Consider the following 22513-nt stretch of genomic DNA (forward strand, 5'->3'; position numbering starts at 1 on the left):
ATCCCCAAAAATCTGCTCTCCGACCTCACCAAAATTCCCTCTCCGTGCTCCCAAAAATCCCCTTAATCATCCCAAAATTCCCTCTCAGTTCTCCCAAAAATCTCCTCTTAATCCTCCCCAAAATTCCCTCTCCATCGTCGCAAAAATTCCTTCTCCATCCTCTCCAAAATTCCCTCTTCATGCTCCCAAAAATCCCCTTAATCATCCCAAAATTCCCTCTCCGTGCTCCCAAAAATCTCCTCTTCATCATCCCAAAATTCCCTCTCCGTGCTCCCAAAATTCCCCTCTTAAATCATCCCAAAATTCCTTTTCCATCATCCCCAAAATTCCCTCTCCATCCTCCCAAAATTCCCCTCTAAATCATCCCAAAATTCCTTTTCCATTCTCCCAAAAATTCCTTCTCCATCCTCCCAAAATCCCAACCCGTGTCTGCCTGTCCCGGAAAACCCTCGGGAATTTTTGGGAATATTTTTAGGGATATTTTTGGGAATATTTTTGGGAATATTTTTAGGGATATTTTTGGGATATTTTTGGGGATATTTTTGGGAATATTTTTTGGGAATGAGGCCGCAGCTCCGGGGCTGGTGGGAATAATCTCGGAGAAAAACAGAATTTTCGGGAATCTTGCCACCCCATAATTTCCCAAGGGAATTTTTGCTTTAAAATCCTGGGGAAAAAAAATGGGATTTGGCCAAAGCCCAAATCCCAGGTGGATTTTCCTGCTGAAAACCGGGATAAAAGATGAAATCCAAGGCGTGGATCGGGGGAAATTCCCGGGAAATTGGGAATTTTTGGGGATCAGCTGGAATTTGGGGTCGAACACCCGGCATGGAGGATCCCACAAAACCATCCCGGGTTTCCTGCTCCTAATTCCTGATTTTCCTTCCCCTAATTCCTGATTTTCCTCCTAATTCCTGATTTTCCTTCCCCTAATTCCTGATTTTCCTCCTCCCATTTCCTGATTTTCCTCCTCCTATTTCCTGATTTTCCTCTCCTCATTCCTCGTTTTCCTCCTCCTAATTCCTGATTTTCCTTCCCCTAATTCCTGATTTTCCTCTCCTCATTCCTCGTTTTCCTCTCCTAATTCCTGATTTTCCTCCTCCTATTTCCTGATTTTCCTCCTCCTATTTCCTGGTTTTCCTCTCCTAATTCCTGATTTTCCTTCCCCTAATTCCTGATTTTCCTCCTAATTCCTGATTTTCCTCCTAATTCCTGATTTTCCTCCTCCCAATTCCTGATTTTCCTCCTCCCAATTCCTGATTTTCCTCCTCCTAATTCCTGATTTTCCTCCTCCTATTTCCTGATTTTCCTCCTCCTATTTCCTGGTTTTCCTCTCCTAATTCCTGATTTTCCTTCCCCTAATTCCTGATTTTCCTCCTAATTCCTGATTTTCCTCCTAATTCCTGATTTTCCTCTCCTAATTCCTGATTTTCCTCCTCCCAATTCCTGATTTTCCTCCTCCTAATTCCTGATTTTCCTCCTAATTCCTGATTTTCCTCCTAATTCCTGATTTTCCTCTCCTCATTCCTCGTTTTCCTCTCCTAATTCCTGATTTTCCTCCTCCTAATTCCTGATTTTCCTCCTCCTAATTCCTGATTTTCCTCTCCTCAATCCTGATTTTCCTCCTAATTCCTGATTTTCCTCTCCTCAATCCTGATTTTCCTCTCCTAATTCCTGATTTTCCTCTCCTCATTCCTCGTTTTCCTCTCCTAATTCCTGATTTTCCTTCTCCTAATTCCTGATTTTCCTCTCCTCATTCCTCGTTTTCCTCTCCTAATTCCTGATTTTCCTGCTCCTAATTCCTGATTTTCCTCTCCTCAATCCTGATTTTCCTCTCCTAATTCCTGATTTTCCTCCTAATTCCTGATTTTCCTCTCCTCAATCCTGATTTTCCTCTCCTCATTCCTCGTTTTCCTCTCCTAATTCCTGATTTTCCTCCTCCTAATTCCTGATTTTCCTCCTCCTAATTCCTGATTTTCCTCTCCTCAATCCTGATTTTCCTCTCCTCAATCCTGATTTTCCTCTCCTCAATCCTGATTTTCCTCTCCTCATTCCTCGTTTTCCCTCTCCTAATTCCTGATTTTCCTCTCCTAATTCCTCGTTTTCCTCTCCTAATTCCTGATTTTCCTCCTAATTCCTGATTTTCCTCTCCTCAATCCCGGTTTTCCTCCACCTCAACCCCAATATTCCTTCACCTGCTCAATTCTGCACCCCATTCCCATTCCATTCCCATCCCATTCCCATTCCCATTCCCATTCCCATTCCCATTCCCATCCCCATCCCCATTCCCATCCCCATTCCCATTCCATTCCCATTCCCATTCCCATTCCCATTCCCATTCCCATTCCCATTCCTTTTCCACTCCCCCCCTTCAGGATCCGGAATTTTCCCTCCTCGCCCCAAATTCTCCCGGATTTGGGAATTTCCCCATTCCCTGGATCTTCCCTCTGCTTTATTCCCCTTTGGATTTTTTGGGAATTGGGCGGTTCACCTCCTCAAAGGAATTGCCCCGACATTCCAGCTCGGGAATTTTTTTTTTTTCCTGTTGATTTCCCTGCAGAGAATTCCCGGAATTTTCCTCGGAATTCCCGAGGAAAAGCTCGGAATTCCGGCTTTGGCTCACCTGGTGGCAGCCCTGCAGGTTGGAATCTCGGCCATACGACGAGTACGAGCCTCGTTCCGTTTTACCTGGAGAAAAAAAAAAAAAAAGAGGGAAAATCCCGATAAAACTCCGGGAAAACGGGCACGGGGGCTGAGCCAAGCTCATGAAAGGCGGGATGGAAAAATGGGAATTCTCCCGTGGAATTCCGAGGTGCCGCCGTCAGCCTCAGCGGGGCGCTGGGAATGGCGGGAGCGCGGGGCCAGCCTTCGGCCTCGCTCCTGCTCGCTGCCGTCCCCTCTCCCAGTTCCAGTTCCCAGTTCCAGTCCCCAATTCCCAGTTCCCAGTTCCCAGTTCCCAATTCCCAGTTCCCAGTTCCCAATTCCCAATTCCCAGTTCCCAGTTCCCAGTTCTCAGTTCCCAGTTCCCAATTCCCAGTTCCCAGTTCCCAGTTCCCGTCCCCTCTCCCAGTTCCCAGTTCCCAATTCCCAGTTCCCAGTTCCCATTTCCCAGTTCCCAGTTCCCGATTCCCAATTCCCAATTCCCAGTTCCCAGTTCCCAGTTCCCAATTCCCAGTTCCCAGTTCCCGATTCCCAATTCCCAATTCCCGTCCCCTCTCCCAGTTCCAGTTCCCAGTTCCCAATTCCCAGTTCCCAGTTCCCGATTCCCAGTTCCCAGTTCCCAGTTCCCAGTTCCCAGTTCCCAGTTCCCAATTCCCAGTTCCCAGTTCCCAATTCCCAGTTCCCAGTTCCCAATTCCCAATTCCCAATTCCCGTCCCCTCTCCCAATTCCCAGTTCCCAGTTCCCCATTCCCATTCCCTCTCCCAATTCCCATTTCCCAATTCCCAGTTCCCAATTCCCATTCCCTCTCCCAATTCCCAGTTCCCAATTCCCATTCCCTCTCCCAATTCCCAGTTCCCAATTCCCAACTCCCAATTCCCAATTCCCATTTCCCGTTCCCTCTCCCAGTTCCCAATTCCCAATTCTCATTTCCCATTTCCCATTCCCCATTTCCTATTTCCTATTTCCCAATTCCCATTTCCCATTCCCCTCTTCCATTCCCCATTTCCTATTTCCCAATTCCCATTTCCCATTTTCCATTTCTCATTTCCCATTCCCTTCTCCCATTCCCCATTTCCTATTTCCCTCTTCCATTTCCCATTTCCCATTCCCATTCCCCATTTCCTATTTCCCAATTCCCATTCCTCATTCCCCATTCCCATTCCCCATTTCCCTCTCCCATTTCCCATTCCCCTCTCCCATTCCCCATTTCCCAATTCCCAATTCCTATTTCCTCTCCCATTTCCCTCTCCCATTTCCCATTTCCTATTTCCCAATTCCCATTTCCCATTTCCCATTTCCCATTCCCCATTTCCCAATTCCCATTTCCCATTTCCCATTTCCCAATTCCCATTTCCCAATTCCCATTTTCCGTTCCCTCTCCCAATTCCCATTTCCCATTCGCCATTTCCCATTTCCCATTCCCCTCTCCCATTCCCATTCCCCATTTCCCATTTCCCATTCCCCTCTTCCATTTTGCATTTCCCATTTCTCATTCCCCATTCCCCTCTCCCATTCCCCATTTCCCAATTCCCATTTCCCTCTCCCATTTCCCATTCCCATTCCCATTCCCATTCCCATTCCCATTCCCATTCCCATTCCCATTCCAATTCCCATTCCCATCCCCATCCCCATCCCACCCCATCCCCATCCCCATTCCCATCCCCATTTTCCATCCCCATTCCCATTCCATTCCCATTCCCATTCCCATCCCCATTCCCATCCCCATTCCCATTCCCATTCCCATCCCCATTCCCATCCCCATTCCCATTCCCATTCCCATCCCCATTCCCATCCCCATTCCCATTCCCATTCCCATTCCCATTCCCATCCCCATCCCCATTCCCATTCCCATCCCCATCCCCATCCCCATTCCCATCCCCATTCCCATTCCCATTCCCATCCCATTCCCATTCCCATTCCCATCCCATCCCCATTCCCATTCCCATTCCCATCCCCATTCCCATCCCATTCCCATCCCATTCCCATTCCCATCCCCACACCGGTGCCCATCCCACCCATCGGCTCCAACTCGCCTTAATTTCACTCGGCAAGAAATATTTATCCCGAGCCAAAAAGCAAACCCCCCCCCAAATTACAAGTTGTCAACGCTCCCATCCGCGTGGGGGAGGAACACGGAATCATTCCCGGATAATCCGAGTGTTTCCATGACATCCGTGGGCACCGCGCCAGCGCTGCCGGCAGCCGGCGGGAGATCGACTTCATTTCGATTTTCATTGGGATTTTTATTATTATTATTATTATTATTTGAGGATTTCCACCTTCCCACCCAACCCTGAGCTGCTTTTCCCTCTTTGAGGGGTGGGAAACAAATCCCGAAATTCCCTCCTCGGAGTGGGAACAAATCCCGAAATTCAGGGAAGAGCTCCGCGGGATAAAACCGCGTCTCGCCCGAAATTTGGGATTTGGGAACCTGGAGATTTTTTCCCCCCTTCCCATCACCACCATCATCCACATTTGGGGGATTTGATTGGGTTTGATGACTCTCCCCAAAAAAATAAATGAAATAAAAATAGAAATATCCCGCGGATGCTGCGGGATTTTCCAGCTCGGCTCGGAGCGTGCGGCGGATTGGTTTGGATTTTTTTTGGCAGCCGGACAACGGCGGCGAGGCCGGGGAAGGATCCGCTCGGCTCGAGGTGCCGGGCACGGCGCAGACAAAGGAGCTCTTGTTTCCCTGGCATGGCACACGCCTTGTCTCGCCCAAAAAATGCACAAAAAATGCACAAAAATGGTCCAAAAAATGCGCAAAAAATGCGCAAAAATGGTCCAAAAAATGCCCAAAAAATGCGCAAAAATGGTCCAAAAAATGCACAAAAAACGCGCAAAAAATGCCCAAAAAACGCGCAAAAAATACCCAAAAAACACACAAATAACATGCAAAAAACGCGCAAAAAAGGTCCAAAAAATACGCAAAAAATGCCCAAAAAATGTGCAAAAAATGCCCAAAACACACCCAAAAAACGCCCAAAAAAGGTCCAAAAAATGCACAAAAAACGCGCAAAAAATGCCCAAAACACACCCAAAAAACGCCCAAAAAAGGTCCAAAAAATGCACAAAAAATGCGCAAAAAATGCCCAAAACACACCCAAAAAACGCCCAAAAAAGGTCCAAAAAATGCACAAAAAACGCGCAAAAAATGCCCAAAACACACCCAAAAAACGCCCAAAAAAGGTCCAAAAAATGCGCAAAAAAGCGCAAAAAATGCCCAAAACACACCCAAAAAACGCCCAAAAAAGGTCCAAAAAATGCACAAAAAATGCGCAAAAAATGCCCAAAACACACCCAAAAAACGCCCAAAAAAGGTCCAAAAAATGCACAAAAAATGCGCAAAAAATGCCCAGAACACACCCAAAAAACGCCCAAAAAAGGTCCAAAAAATGCCCAGAAAACGCGCAAAAAACGCGCAAAAAACACCCAAAAAACGCGCAAAAAACGCGCAAAAAACACCCAAAAAACACGCAAAAAATTCCCAAAAAACACCCAAAAAATGCCCAAAAACCACGCTAATAACGCGCAAATAACGCGCAAAAAAAAGTCCGAAAAATGCACAAAAAACGCACAAAACACGTGTAAAAAATGCCCAAAAAACGCCCAAAAAACGCCCAAAAAACGCGCAAAAAACGCGCAAAAAATGTGCAAAAACCACGCAAAAACGCCCAAAAAACTCCCAAAAAACGCCCAAAAAATGGCGCAAAAAATGCCCAAAAAACGCTCAGAAAACGCCCAAAAAAACATGCAAAAAACGCCCAATAACCACCCAAAAACCGCCCAAAAAATGGCGCAAAAAATGCCCAAAAATGTGCAAAAAAACGCCCAAAAAAGACCCAAAAAACGCCCAAAAACCGCCCAAAAAACTGCGCTCCCCCTTCTAAGAACAAATTCCGTGACAAAGTAAATGGCCCCAAAAAAAAAAAAAAAAAAACCAAATTCAAGAATTCCCAAATCCCGCCGGGAACGCGGATTTGGGCGGAAATTCCCAAATATTCCCGGAGTCCTCCTCTCTCCGGGAGAATTATGGGAACGGAATCCATATTATATCCCTAATTATATCTATAATATTCATATTATTAATTAATGGCCACCACCCCTTGGAATGCTCAGGGTAATCCATATTATATCCCTAATTATATCTATAATATTCATATTATTAATTAATGGCCACCACCCCTTGGAATGCTCAGGGTAATCCATATTATATCCCTAATTATATCTATAATATTCATATTATTAATTAATGGCACCACCCCTTGGAATGCACAGGATAATCCATATTATATCCCTAAATTGATCTATAATATCCATATTATTAATTAATGGCCACCACCCCTTGGAATGCACAGGATAATCCATATTATATCCCTAAATTGATCTATAATATTCCTATTATTAATTAATGGCCACCACCCCTTGGAATGCACAGGATAATCCATATTATATCCCTAAATTGATCTATAATATTCCTATTATTAATTAATGGCCACCACCCCTTGGAATGCACAGGATAATCCATATTATATCCCTAAATTGATCTAAAATATTCATATTATATCCCTAAATTGATCTATAATATCCATATTATATCCCTAAATTGATCTATAATATTCCTATTATTAATTAATGGCCACCACCCCTTGGAATGCACAGGATAATCCATATTATATCCCTAAATTGATCTATAATATTCCTATTATTAATTAATGGCCACCACCCCTTGGAATGCACAGGATAATCCATATTATATCCCTAAATTGATCTAAAATATCCATATTATATCCCTAAATTGATCTAAAATATTCGTATTATATCCCTAAATTGATCTAAAATATCCATATTATATCCCTAAATTGATCTATAATATCCATATTATTAATTAATGGCCACCACCCCTTGGAATGTACAGGATAATCCATATTATATCCCTAAATTGATCTAAAATATTCGTATTATATCCCTAAATTGATCTATAATATTCCTATTATTAATTAATGGCCACTACCCCTTGGAATGCACAGGGTAATCCATATTATATCCCTAAATTGATCTATAATATCCATATTATATCCCTAATTAGATCTATAATATTATTAATTAATGGCACCACTCTTCCTATAAAACCACAGCCAATCCTCCCGTGAAGATTCGGGGTCCCGTTCCTAATTCCCACCAAATTCTCTTTATTCCCATCAAATTCTCTTTATTCCCATTCCTAATTCCCACCAAATTCTCTTTATTCCCATTCCTAATTCCCACCAAATTCTCTTTATTCCCATTCCTAATTCCCACCAAATTCTCTTTATTCCCATTCCTAATTCCCACCAAATTCTCTTTATTCCCATTCCTAATTCCCACCAAATTATCTTTATTCCCATTCCTAATTCCCACCAAATTCTCTTTATTCCTATTCTTAATTCCCACCAAATTCTGTTTATTCCCACCCAAATTCTCTTTATTCCCACCAAATTCTCTTTATTCCCATTCCCAATTCCCACCAAATTCTCTTTATTCCCACCAAATTCTCTTTATTCCCATTCCCAATTCCCACCAAATTCTCTTTATTCCCACCAAATTCTCTTTATTCCCATTCCTAATTCCCACCAAATTCTCTTTATTCCCATTCCCAATTCCCACCAAATTCTGTTTATTCCCATTTCCAATTCCCACCAAATTCTCTTTATTCCCATTCCCAATTCCCACCAAATTCTGTTTATTCCCATTTCCAATTCCCACCAAATTCTCTTTATTCCCATTCCTAATTCCCACCAAATTCCGTTAATTCCCACCAAATTCTCTTTATTCCCATTCCCAATTCCCACCAAATTCTCTTTATTCCCATTCCCAATTCCCACCAAATTCTCTTTACTCCCATTCCCAATTCCCACCAAATTCTCTTTACTCCCATTCCCAATTTTTGGCCTTTTTTTGGGATTCAAACCCTCCCAAAATTCCCAAAAAACAAGCCAAACCCCCTTTTGGAAATGCAGACAACACAGATTTTTGGGAAGAAGGGATCAAAGTTTTGCCCGGAATTCCCCGCACTGGAATTTTTTTGGTTTTTTCTCACCCGTTTTTTGGAATTTTTTTGGGAATTTTTTTGGGAATTTGGTGATGAGGACTGGAAGGAGTTAATTCCCTCCCCTTCATTTGCATCTGGTGCTTTTAATGTGATTTTTGGTTTTTTTGGGTTTTTTTTTTCCTTTTCTTTCCCTGAAAAAAAAGTTGGCAGAGCCGCCGATTTTCCATAATGCAAACGTTTGGGAATTGTGAGCGGAATGAAACCGATCCAATCTCCTGCCTGCGACATGAATTTTCATTAATTACAACCTTGTCAGCAAAAGCATTATCAAAGCTGAATATGAAAATGCTAATGAGCCCTCATTTGCATATTTTGCTTTGTTGGAATGTCATTAATTATTACATTTTATGATGATGAATGCAGCTGTCGAAGCTCTCCGATGCATAATTAGCCAGCAGAATGCCAGGAGCCGATCAGCACTTTTTTTTTTTGGGGGGAAAAAAATTAAAAAAAAAAAGCAGGGAAATTTTAATTTTTAATTTTGGGGGATTCTCCCCCAAAATTTTACGTGGGAGCGATGCGTTTTTCTCCAATTATTTGGGATTTTTTTTTGGGGGTTTTTTTAAACTTTATATTTTTTATTTTTTTTGGTCGGTTCGGAGCGGCTCTTCGTATTATTAAAAAAAAAAAACAAAAAAAACCCAAAAAAATCGTTATTCCGGCTTAATTAATGCCACGCTTAATTATACCGCCGTGATGTCAGCGGTTTTAATTAAGCGCTGGCTCGGGGACAAGAGAACTCCTCGCCGCAGTAAGAGTCGCGCGGCGGCGGCGCTGCTGCATGGGTGCTGCTGCATGGGTGCTGCTGCTGCATGGGTGCTGCTGCATGGGTGCTGCTGCAGGGGAGGGGAGGGAAAAGGAGGGAAAAGGAGGGAATGGAAAAGGAATGAAGGGAAGGGAAAAGAGGGAATGGAAGGAAAAGGAGGGAATGGAAAAGGAGGGAATGGAAAAGAAAAGGAGGGAATGGAAAGAAAAGGAATGAAGGGAAAGGAGGGAATGAAGGGAAAGGAATGAAGGGAAAGGAGGGAATGGAAAAGGAGGGAATGGAAAAGGAGGGAGTGGAAGGGAAAGGAGGGAATGGAAAAGGAGGGAATGGGAGGAAAAGGAGGGAATGGAAGGAGAAAGGAATGAAGGAAAAGGAGGGAATGAAGGGAAAGGAGGGAATGGAAGGAAAAAGGAATGAAGGAAAAGGAGGGAATGAAGGAAAAGGAGGGAATGAAGGGAAAGGAGGGAATGGGAGGAAAAGGAGGGAATGGAAGGAAAAGGAGGGAGTGGAAGGAAAAGGAGGGAATGAAAAGAAAAGGAGGGAATGGGAGGAAAAGGAGGGAATGGAAGGAGAAAGGAATGAAGGAAAAGGAGGGAATGGGAGGAAAAAGGAATGAAGGGAAAGAAAAGGAGGGAATGGAAGGGAAAGGAGGGAATGGGAGGAAAAGGAGGGAATGGGAGGAAAAGGAGGGAATGGAAGGAGAAAGGAATGAAGGAAAAGGAGGGAATGAAGGGAAAGGAGGGAATGGAAGGAAAAGGAGGGAATGGAAAGAAAAGGAGGGAATGGAAGGAGAAAGGAATGGAAGGAAAAGGAGGGAATGGGAGGAAAAAGGAGGGAATGGGAGGAAAAAGGAATGAAGGGAAAGGAGGGAATGGGAGGAAAAGGAGGGAATGGAAGGAAAAGGAGGGAATGGAAGGGAAAGGAGGGATGGAAAGAAAAGGAGGGAATGGGAGGGAAAAGGAATGAAGGAAAAGGAGGGAATGAAGGAAAATGAGGGAATGGGAGGAAAAGGAGGGAATGGGAGGAAAAAGGAATGAAGGGAAAGGAGGGAATGGGAGGAAAAGGAGGGAATGGAAGGAAAAAGGAATGAAGGGAAAGGAGGGAATGGGAGGAAAAGGAGGGAATGGAAAGAAAAGGAGGGAATGGAAGGGAAAGGAGGGATGGAAAGAAAAGGAGGGAATGGGAGGGAAAAGGAATGAAGGAAAAGGAGGGAATGAAGGAAAATGAGGGAATGGGAGGAAAAGGAGGGAATGGGAGGAAAAGGAGGGAATGGAAGGAGAAAGGAATGAAGGGAAAGGAGGGAATGAAGGGAAAGGAGGGAATGGAAGGAGAAAGGAATGAAGGAAAAGGAGGGAATGAAGGGAAAGGAGGGAATGGAAGGAGAAAGGAGGGAATGAAGGGAAAGGAGGGAATGGAAGGAGAAAGGAATGAAGGGAAATGAGGGAATGAAGGGAAAGGAGGGAATGGAAGGAGAAAGGAATGAAGGGAAAGGAGGGAATGAAGGGAAAGGAGGGAATGGAAGGAGAAAGGAATGAAAAGGAGGGAATGAAGGAAAAGGAGGGAATGGAAGGAGAAAGGAATGAAGGGAAATGAGGGAATGAAGGGAAAGAAAAGGAGGGAATGAAGGAAAAGGAGGGAATGAAGGAAAAGGAGGGAATGAAGGGAAAGGAGGGAATGGAAAGAAAAGGAGGGAATGAAGGAAAAGGAGGGAATGAAAAGAAAAGGAGGGAATGAAGGAAAAGGAGGGAATGAAGGGAAAGGAGGGAATGGGAGGAAAAGGAGGGAATGAAAAGAAAAGGAGGGAATGAAGGGAAAGGAGGGAATGAAGGGAAAGGAGGGAATGGGAGGAAAAGGAGGGAATGAAAAGAAAAGGAGGGAATGAAGGGAAAGGAGGGAATGGAAAAGGAGGGAATGGAAGGAAAATGAGGGAATGAAGGGAAAGAAAAGGAGGGAATGAAGGGAAAGGAGGGAACGCTGCTGCGGGAAGCCGCCGGAGGAGCGGGAGCAGATGGGCCCATTCCACATGAGCAAGCCGATCAATCACAGCTGAAGGGCCCAGGTGTGGCGCAGCCGGGCGGCGCCGCCCCGTTTCACAGGCTGGCACACACGGCCCCGGCCCGGCGTGCCCGGCCTGGCGGCACGAGTGCTGGGCACGGGGCCTTCCCTGGGCCGTGGGGGTGTGCCCTTTGCCGTGCCATGGGGGTGTGCCCTTTGCCATGCCATGGGGGTGTGCCCTTTGCCGTGCCATGGAGGTGCCATGGAGCTGTGCCCTTCCCCGTGCCATGGAGCTGTGCCCTTCCCTGATCCTATGGAGCTGTGCCCTTCCCCATGCCATGGAGCTGTGCCCTTCCCTGTGCCATGGAGGTGCCATGGAGCTGTGCCCTTCCCTGTGCCATGGAGCTGTGCCCTTCCCTGATCCTATGGAGCTGTGCCCTTCCCCATGCCATGGAGCTGTGCCCTTCCCTGTGCCATGGAGGTGCCATGGAGCTGTGCCCTTCCCCGTGCCATGGAGCTGTGCCCTTCCCTGTGCCATGGAGCTCTGCCCTTCCCTGATCCCATGGAGCTGTGCCCTTCCCTGTGCCATGGAGCTGTGCCCTTTGCCGTGCCACAGAGCTGTGCCCTTCCCTGATTCCATACCCTGTGCCATGGAGGTGCCATGGAGCTGTGCCCTTCCCTGTGCCATGGAGCTGTGCCCTTCCCTAATCCCATAAACCTGGGATCCCACACATCCTTCCCTTCCCTTCCCTTCCCTTCCCTTCCCTTCCCTTCCCTTCCCTTCCCTTCCCTTCCCTTCCCTTCCCTTCCCTTCCCTTCCCTTCCCTTCCCTTCCCTTCCCTTCCCTTCCCTTCCCTTCCCTTCCCTTCCCTTCCCTTCCCTTCCCTCCCCTTCCCTCCCCTCCCATTCCCTTTTGGGATTTCAGGAATTCAGGAATTCCGGGATGAGGGATCCACACCCCAAAACGATCAGGAGCACCGCTCCCCGTGCGGCGCCTGCGGGAGCAGAGCCGAAGCTTCCCGAGCTGAAAAATTCCCTGCTCTCCACCCCTCTGGAATTTGCCAAGCTTTTGGAAGCTGCCTGAACTGCAACAGCTGCTGCATTAATAATAGACAGAAAATTGCAATTTCTGAGGCGCACACGACGCTTTTCCAAGCAGGCTCCCATTTTTTTTTCCCGGGAACGACTGGAGCTGGTTCTGTCCCCCCTCACCTGCTGTCCCTGGATTCATTTTGCACACGTTTACCTGAACAAACTCCCCATTTATTTTTATTTTTATTTTTATTTTTATTTTTATTTTTATTTTTATTTTTATTTTTATTTTTATTTTTATTTTTATTTTTATTTTATTTTTTCCCCCCCTCTCTCTCTCCATCCCAAAGGCATGGCGGCACAAGAGGCTGCTCGCCTCGTGCCCACCCAGGAGATCCACCAAAAGCCAGGAGATCTCCGGTGATCCCACACCAAAGCCCAGCTCCACCTGGCCCACGCACCCAAGGGTGACGGAGGAACAGGGCAGAGACCTCACAGGAAAATCCCCAGGAATCCACTGAGAACTGGCCCAAATTCCAAACCTCAGCCCCGATGCACGCCGGGGTATATTTGGCAAATATAAATCCTTGCCAGATTTGGCCAGAATGTTTTGTTTGGAATTTTTGACTCAACCTTTCCAGGGATGTCACCTCCTCAGCTGCAAGGTTGGGAGGGAGGAATGGGAAAGCTCCAAAAGAGCAGCCAAAGGTGTCCCAGTTCATCCCTGCACATCCCAGTTCAGCCCTGCACGTCCCAGTTCATCCCAGTTCATCCCTGCACATCCCAGTTCATCCCTGCACATCCCAGTCCAGCCCTGCACATCCCAGTTCATCCCAGTTCATCCCTGCACATCCCAGTTCAGCCCTGCACATCCCAGTTCATCCCTGCACGTCCCAGTTCAGCCCTGCATGTCCCAGTTCATCCCAGTTCATCCCTGCATGTCCCAGTTCATCCCTCACATCCCAGTTCATCCCTCACATCCCAGTTCATCCCTCATGTCCCAGTTCATCCCTCACGTCCCAGTTCATCCCAGTTCATCCCTGCACATCCCAGTTCATCCCTGCACATCCCAGTTCATCCCTCACATCCCAGTCCAGCCACATCCCAGTTCATCCCTCACGTCCCAGTTCATCCCTGCACATCCCAGTTCATCCCTCACGTCCCAGTTCATCCCTGCACATCCCAGTTCATCCCTCATGTCCCAGTTCATCCCAGTTCATCCCTCACATCCCAGTTCATCCCAGTTCACCCCTGCACATCCCAGTTCATCCCTGCATGGAAGGCTTTGCCCAGGAAGGACCTTTCCTTCCTTCTTTCCCAATTCTGGGAATGTCTCCTCTCTGCTTTAACCCACCGTGTGATCAGCCAGCCTGGAATAATCCCTATTTCCTTCAACATTTCTCCCCTCTCTCCTGGGAAATTTAGAACCCATTCTGACATCTTGCAAAAACTGAGGTGAAAAACCCATTTCTTTCTTTTTTTTTTTAAATTTTTTTTTTTTTTTAGCAGCATCTACATCATCTATCAATAAATCCTCCTAAAATTCCCTGGAGGATCCTCTGCCTCCTCTCCCAAGGAAGGAAACTCACTGTGCCCTGCATGAAGAAGGAAAAGCCTGCAGGGAACGTGGGCTCAACCCCCCGCTCGCTTCTTTTGCAGCACCCAAAAAGTTGATTTTATTTATCTAACTCCTCCTTTAATTCCCCATCTCTCCACGCTGAGAAGTTCAGACTTCAGGGCCGGGCTGCGAATGCTTATTAATTAAACTCAGCTTTGTTGGACACTCTGGGTTTTAACTAAGAGCATAACAAACCCTTTGTTTTTTCCCTGCTTAACGGAGCGTGACCGCCTATGGAAATGACCCACTAATTCACCAAATTTGTTTTGTTTCCCAGTTTTTCCCACATGTCCATTTTGCCAGCTGTAATGCAAATCTCCACCCCGCTAGCCAAGGGGGCACCTCGGGGTGCTGCAGTCATTTTAAGGGGGTTGCAACCACTTCAAGCAGGCAGCTCCAACCAGAAAAGACCCCCCCCCAAAAAAAAAAAAAAACCAAAAAAAAAAGCAGCAATTCATTCCCAAAACCCTTCTGCAGGAATGCTTTCGTTCCCATTTGCATTTCTTTGTGGTGTTGGGGCTTTTGGGAACAATTCTTTTGATGCACGGAATGGCTTTTCTTGTTGGAAGGGGTTGAAAAATCCACATTATTCCCAATTCCTCGCTGCGCCTTCTCGCTTCCCCAAATCCAGCATCCCTATAAATGGAGTTCTCCTCTCTCCGTGAGGATTTCCAGTTTGGGGGTGTGGGCAGGAATTTGGGGGTGTGGGCAGGAATTTAGGGGTGTGGGCAGGAATTTAGGGGTGTGGGCAGCACTTTGGGATTAAGGACAGGAGCCTGGGATTATTAACAGGAGCCCAGGATTAAGACAGGAGCCTACAATTAAAGACAGGAGCCCAGAATTAATTAAGGACAGGAGCCCAAAATTAAGACAGGAGCCCAGAATTAAGGACAGGAGCCCAGAATTAAGGACAGGAGTCCACAAGGAGCCTGGGATTAGGGACAGGAGCCCAGAATTAATTAAGGACAGGAGCCCAGAATTAAGACAGGAGCCCAGAATTAAGACAGGAGCCCAGAATTAAGGACAGGAGCCCAGAATTAATTAAGGACAGGAGCCCAGAATTAAGACAGGAGCCCAGAATTAAGACAGGAGCCCAGAATTAATTAAGGACAGGAGCCCAGAATTAAGACAGGAGCCCAGAATTAAGGACAGGAGTCCACAAGGAGCCTGGGATTAGGGACAGGAGCCCAGAATTAAGACAGGAGCCCAGAATTAATTAAGGACAGGAGCCCAGAATTAAGACAGGAGCCCACAATTAAGGACAGGAGCCCAGAATTAAGGACAGGAGCCCAGAATTAAGACAGGAGCCCACAATTAAGGACAGGAGCCCAGAATTAAGACAGGAGCCCAGAATTAATTAAGGACAGGAGCCCAGAATTAAGGACAGGAGCCCAGAATTAATTAAGGACAGGAGCCCAGAATTAGGGACAGGAGCCCAGAATTAAGGACAGGAGTCCACAAGGAGCCTGGGATTAGGGACAGGAGCCCAGAATTAAGACAGGAGCCCAGAATTAATTAAGGACAGGAGCCCAGAATTAAGACAGGAGCCTGGGATTAGGGACAGGAGTCCACAATTATGAACAGGAGCCTGGGATTAGGGACAGGAGCCTGGGATTATTAACAGGAGCCCACAATTAAGACAGGAGCCCAGAATTAATTAAGGACAGGAGCCCAGAATTAAGACAGGAGCCCAGAATTAAAACAGGAGTCCAGAATTAAGGACAGGAGTCCACAATTAAGGACAGGAGCCCACAATTAAAACAGGAGCCCAGAATTAAAACAGGAGCCCAGAATTAAGGACAGGAGCCCAGGATTAAGGACAGGAGCCCAGAATTAAGGACAGGAGCCCAGAATTAAGGACAGGAGCCCAGGATCAGGGACAGGAGCCCAGGATCAGGGACAGGAGCCCAGAATTAAGGACAGGAGCCCAGGATTAAGGACAGGAGCCTGGGATTAGGGACAGGAGCCCAGGATCAGGGACAGGAGCCTGGGATTAGGGACAGGAGCCCAGAATTAAGGACAGGAGCCTGGGATTAGGGACAGGAGCCCGGGATTAAGGACAGGAGCCTGGGATTAGGGACAGGAGCCCGGGATTAAGGACAGGAGCCTGGGATTAGGGACAGGAGCCCAGAATTAAGGACAGGAGCCTGGGATTAGGGACAGGAGCCCGGGATCAGGGACAGGAGCCCAGAATTAAGGACAGGAGCCCAGGATCAGGGACAGGAGCCCAGGATCAGGGACAGGAGCCCAGAATTAAGGACAGGAGCCCAGAATTAAGGACAGGAGCCTGGGATTAAGGACAGGAGCCCAGGATCAGGGACAGGAGCCTGGGATTAGGGACAGGAGCCCGGGATCAGGGACAGGAGCCTGGGATTAGGGACAGGAGCCTGGGATTAGGGACAGGAGCCCAGAATTAAGGACAGGAGCCCAGGATCAGGGACAGGAGCCTGGGATTAGGGACAGGAGCCCAGAATTAAGGACAGGAGCCCAGGATCAGGGACAGGAGCCCAGAATTAAGGACAGGAGCCCAGGATCAGGGACAGGAGCCTGGGATTAGGGACAGGAGCCCAGAATTAAGGACAGGAGCCTGGGATTAGGGACAGGAGCCCAGGATTAAGGACAGGAGCCCAGGATCAGGGACAGGAGCCTGGGATTAGGGACAGGAGCCCAGAATTAAGGACAGGAGCCTGGGATCAGGGACAGGAGCCCAGAATTAAGGACAGGAGCCTGGGATCAGGGACAGGAGCCCAGAATTAAGGACAGGAGCCTGGGATCAGGGACAGGAGCCTGGGTTTAGGGACAGGAGCCTGGGATTAGGGACAGGAGCCCACAAGGAGCCTGGGATTAGGGACAGGAGCCCAGAATCAGGGACAGGAGCCCAGAATTAAGGACAGGAGCCCAGGATTAGGGACAGGAGCCCGGGATCAGGGACAGGAGCCTGGGATTAGGGACAGGAGCCCAGAATTAAGGACAGGAGCTCAGGATCAGGGACAGGAGCCCAGGATCAGGGACAGGAGCCCAGAATTAAGGACAGGAGCCCAGGATCAGGGACAGGAGCCTGGGATTAGGGACAGGAGCCCAGAATTAAGGACAGGAGCTCAGGATCAGGGACAGGAGCCCAGAATTAAGGACAGGAGCCCAGAATTAAGACAGGAGCCCAGGATCAGGGACAGGAGGTGCTCCTCTGCCTGCAGACATGCCAACTCCAGGTTGTCACTCCACAGAACTCCTTCCAAACCGCTCGGAGCTGTTTGAGTCCGAGTGGTAAGGAATGTAAACTTCCCTGCGCGGTCTTGGAGGACAAACTCATATTTCAAAGCTCCTCTCCTGCGACAGGAATTGCCACAGTCGACAGTTTCTATTTATATATCTGCTGCTGCTTCCCAAAGAAATGGAGATGTCCTTGTCATTCCTTTTCTCCGGGACCGCAGCTGAATGCTGCTGAGCTCGGAATCCTGACTGGCAGAGCTTACAAATCCATTAACTCTCCATTGGGAATGGGAATTTTTTCATCTCTGGGATGGAGGAAGGTGGCCCTGCCCGTGCAGGGATGGCACGATTCCCTAAAATGCCCCATCCCAAACCGTTCCCTGACTCCAGTGACTCGGGAGGTGGCACCAGGTTGCTCCAAGCTCCATCCCTGGAATTCCTGGATGCTTTTTGGCCCTTTCCCTCCCGTTTGCCCGTGTCCCTTTCGCAGCTGCCATAACAGAGGTGGTGTGAAAAAGGAATTTGTGTTCCCGCCGTGCCAGACGCTGAGGGAGAAAAATCCCAAATCTGCCAGGCTGCAATGTAATCCCATTTGAGGAAAATGTTGAAATCATTCCTGCAGAAGGTTAAAAAAAAAAATTACGGAGCGGGCTGAGTCAGAGGCACAGCATGGAAAATTTCATCCCAAATGTTTACAGTTTAGCAATTGAAAGCGAGGCCTTTTAATGCTGTGTTGGGTAAACTTCACTAATCTGCAAAAAAATCCCAGTTCTCCTCAGAATAACGGGAACGGAATCAAAGCCACCGGGATGAAAAGCGTCGCTCGAGACGGGGAAAATCCCATTAAAAACGGGCACCCGGCAGCCCAGGAACCCTGGGTGAACATTCCTGCAGGATGGCATGGTGGAAAAGTGGGATATTCCCTGAGAAGGGGAAAATCCCATTAAAAACGGGCACCCGGCAGCCAAGGAACCCTGGGTGAACATTCCTGCAGGATGGCATGGTGGAAAAGTGGGATATTCCCTGAGAAGGGGAAAATCCCATTAAAAACGGGCACCCAGCAGCCCAGGAACCCTGGGTGAACATTCCTGCAGGATGGCATGGTGGTGAAACGGGCACAGATATTCCCAGGTTGGCACACGGATCCGGGGCACCCAGCAGCTCCGTGGTGGGATCCGCTGCCTCGGAAGGGATCACAGGGTCGGATCAGCGGTGCCACCCGGGCGATGCCCACGGTGCCAGCCTGCTGCCCCTGGAGTCCTTCCCGCAGGAAAAGGCTGCACCAGGTTCCAGGGGGTGAGGAGGCACGTTTTCCCTTTTGGAAGGGGATAAATCCCTTCCCAGGAGGTCACCTGGCAGCTGGGGACAGGATGAGTGCTGGCCCTGGCTGCAGCCAGCTGTCATGGGCATTGGCATTGGCATTGCCACTGTCACTGCCATTCCCATTGCCATTGCAAATGTCATTGCCACTGTCACTGCCATTGCCATTGTCACTGCCATTCCCATTGGCATTGGCATTGCCACTGTCACTGCCATTCCCATTGCCATTGGCATTGGCATTGGCATTGCCACTGTCACTGCCATTCCCATTGTCATTGCTATTCCCATTGGCATTGCCACTGTCACTGCCATTCCCATTGCCATTGCAAATGTCATTGCCACTGCCACTGCCATTCTATCCCATTGCCATTCCCATTGCCATTGCCATTGTCATTGCTATTCCCATTGCCATTGCCACTGTCACTGCCACTGTCATTGCCACTGCCATTGCCATTCCCATTCCCATTGGCACTGCCATTGCCACTGCCATTGCCATTGCCACTGCCATGGCCATTGCCATTCCCATTCCCATTGCCATTGCCATTCCCATTGCCATTGCCATTCCCATTGCCATTCCCATTCCCATTCCCATTGCCATTGCCATTCCCATTCCCATTTCCATTGCCATTGTCACTGCCATTGTCACTGCCATTGCCATTGTCACTGCCACTGGCACTGCCATTGTCACTGCCATTGCCATTGCCATTGCCATTGTCACTGCCATTCCCACTACCATTCCCACTGGCACTGCCATTGCCATTGCCATTGCCATTGCCATTCCCATTCCCATTCCCACTGCCATTGCCATTCCCATTTCTATTGCGATTGTCACTGCCATTGTCACTGCCATTGCCATTCCCATTGCCATTCCCATTCCCACTGGCACTGCCATTGCCATTGCCATTCCCATTCCCATTCCCACTGCCACTGCCATTGTCACTGCCATTGTCACTGCCATTGTCACTGCCATTGCCATTGCCATTGCCATTGCCATTGCCATTGCCATTCCCATTCCCACTGCCATTGCCATTCCCATTGCCATTGTCACTGCCATTCCCATTCCCACTGGCACTGCCATTGCCATTCCCATTGCCATTCCCATTGCCACTGCCATTGCCATTCCCATTGCCATTGCCATTGCCATTGCCATTGCCATTGCCATTCCCATTGCCATTGCCATTGCCATTGCCATTCCCATTGCCATTGCCATTGTCACTGCCATTGTCACTGCCATTGTCACTGCCATTGTCACTGCCATTGCCATTGTCACTGCCATTGCCATTGCCATTGCCATTGTCACTGCCATTGCCATTGCCATTGTCACTGCCATTGTCACTGCCATTGCCATTGCCATTGCCATTGCCACTCCCATTCCCACTGGCACTGCCATTGCCATTCCCACCGGGCACCACGCGTTGCCTCCCAGCCCAGGCCCTGCCTGGTGCTTCACCCATCCCACTTCCCCAGGGAGCACAGCTGGGAACGCCCCCCGAGGGCACGGAGCGGAACCCGGACGGACGGACGGACGGACGGACGGACGGCGACAAGCTCCGACAGCGTCCAACGCTCCCGACCGTTTGGAGCACGGCCCAACCTGAGCGTGACCCCAATTGTGACGTCATTTATTGACTTCCATCCAACTCCTTAATCAGCCTGCATTAATTAACACAGCAATGGCTCCTCATAAGCCTCCAGCACCGAATCCCAGGATCGTTCCGGTTGGAAAAGATCTCCAGGAGCATGGAAGCCCTCCCTCCCACTCCAAACAACATTGCCATCGTCCTCCACCTCCTATTTCTCTGATCCCTTTGGAATTTATTGATTAGGATATCGAGAAACTTTCCCTGCTTTAAAAATCCCATCCCAAGCGTGTCCCGGGAAAGAGCCAAACGGAATTTTGCATCACAAAAACGCAGTTATAGGCACAAAGCATCGGGAAAATGGATATAAAACACTAAATACCATCACAGCACATTTTTCACACCGTAAAAAAACAGAGAGTTGAAACAAATCTCTGTTCCCACCTTCCTGCCAAGCCCAAAACATGAGGACGGGGGCTTGAAGGCCCCCGGATTTTATTGCTAGTCCATTGATCCCACCTCCCCAGCCCCCGATCAGGGAAGAAATTCCATGTTCTTACTTTGTATTCTGGAATTGACAAAGGGAGGAGAGAGATTGTCGTGTGAGCCGAGGTCTCTGCTCGCCATGTGGTCATAGTGAGTCCCATCTCCATAGTTCTGGCGAGAAATGGGGGGGAAAAAGAAAAAAAACACAGTTTTACACCTTGCAACAGCCTCGCCCCAACCAGAAATCCACACAATTCCTTATCCATCAGAAGGTTGCCCTAAGGAAAATGGTTCCTGTGGGTTTTTTTCCCCCTCCCCACCCCGCTGGCTGGTCCGGAACGTCACATTCCAGGGATTTTAGCGTCGTTTTTCCGACGCTCAGCTCATTGACGGGACTGCAGGCCTGGGATGATGCTCCTGAAATTCCGTGCGGGGCAGAGCAGCACAAATCCCTCTCGGAGGAGTCCTCCTGCTTCAAGCTGGAAGAAAAGGCTCCGGAGGAACCGGGGCTCCCGCTGTGGGAATTCCATTCCAGCAGGAAAAAGCGAGGTCAGGCTGTTTGCGGAATAATTCCGCGACTTAATGCCCGGCCTCGATTCAAATTCCCGAATCCTTCCCAGGCTCGTGCTCCTTTTCTTTCTATCTCCCCCCACTTCATTCAAGGCTTTGGAGGCAGAAATAATCGGTGTGTGCCAATTCCCCATTTCCTTTTCAAAACATTTTTCCCTCGGAAGCAATACAAGTGTCAAGGGGGGAAAAAAAAAAAGAAAAAAAAAAGAAAAAAAAAGAAAAAAAAAGGGCAGGAAAATCAAAGTGACAGATGGGAGCGGGAATGACGTCAGGGATGCAAAGCAGGACGCAAGAAGAAAAGGTGCTGGGATTCCTTCCTCGCGGGCAGGCGAAGGAAGGCTGAGCCTGAGGAGGGGATGAAGGACCTGCTCTTCCTCGTTACTCCGGAGCTGCACGGCGCCGATCCTTCGAGTTAATTGGGAAATAATTAAGGAGTAATTGAAAGGCGTTTCGATAAGGGTGTGAGGAAGGAGTTTTTTGCAGGAGTCAGGCCCAGCCTGCTCCGGTTGGGATGGGGTTGCTCCCACTGGGAGGATCCAGCTGTGCTCTTGTCACCGTGCTGAGGTGTCACCAAAAATGTGCCCGATTGTCCACCCGGGCCCAGCTGTGTCCTGCATCCCAGCGACCGCCGAGCCGGAGCTTGGGAATTCTGCTCCCTGATGGGTGGGCTGGCCTGGATGCTCCAGGGACAGAATTCCCCGAGGAGAAGGGATTGAACCCCACGCTGCAGCGGGTGAGGTGGGAAGGGCAAGGAAGTCACAGCACAGGGAGGAGGGCTGGGCATCACCTCCGATCCCAAAATCCCCAAAAATCCACGGGCTGGGAAGCAGCCTCTGCTCCACCCGTGCTTTTGGGGTCGGGGGACGGCCTGAGCCCGTCGGGAATTGGTTAATGGGTGTTCACAGATGGTCAGGAACGCTTTGGGGTGGAAGGATCTCACGGATGGACTCGGCTTCTCCCACAGCCAGAGCCCGTGGCAGGCTGAGGGTTGCAATGGAACATTCCAAGGAGCCATTTTAATGAGAATCCGAGTTCCCGGGCCGCCTCGGCTCCCGGGATCACACATTTCCATCTGCAGCAAGCGCGCCTGGGGATAAAGATTAGATTCTACTTACCCGGGACGGACTCGGATGTCCTGCATTCCCCCAGGACCCTGAGCTAGTTCTGTCTTCTACATCTG

At 48.5% G+C, this 22513-nt stretch overlaps 1 protein-coding gene across 44 annotated transcripts in view; it reads right to left on the reverse strand.

The window, feature by feature from the left end:
- The window catches only part of LOC110484130 (transcription factor 4), a 110257-nt gene that overhangs the window by 54676 nt on the left and 33068 nt on the right, over positions 1 to 22513 (reverse strand). For 30 of the 44 annotated variants that reach the window (XM_085566764.1, XM_085566752.1, XM_085566765.1 and 27 more), the window contains 3 exons: positions 22449 to 22510; positions 20838 to 20934; positions 2624 to 2688 (listed from right to left, as the gene is read on the reverse strand). In XM_085566764.1, coding sequence (XP_085422890.1) covers positions 2624 to 2688; positions 20838 to 20934; positions 22449 to 22510 — 224 coding nt within the window. The remainder of the gene's footprint in view (positions 1 to 2623; positions 2689 to 20837; positions 20935 to 22448; positions 22511 to 22513) is intronic. The other 14 variants (XR_014951348.1, XR_014951350.1, XR_014951347.1 and 11 more) reach the window with 2 other exon arrangements.

This window comes from Lonchura striata, chromosome Z (assembly GCF_050655825.1).
Source record: "Lonchura striata isolate lonStrDom1 chromosome Z, ASM5065582v1, whole genome shotgun sequence".
NCBI lineage: Eukaryota > Metazoa > Chordata > Aves > Passeriformes > Estrildidae > Lonchura > Lonchura striata.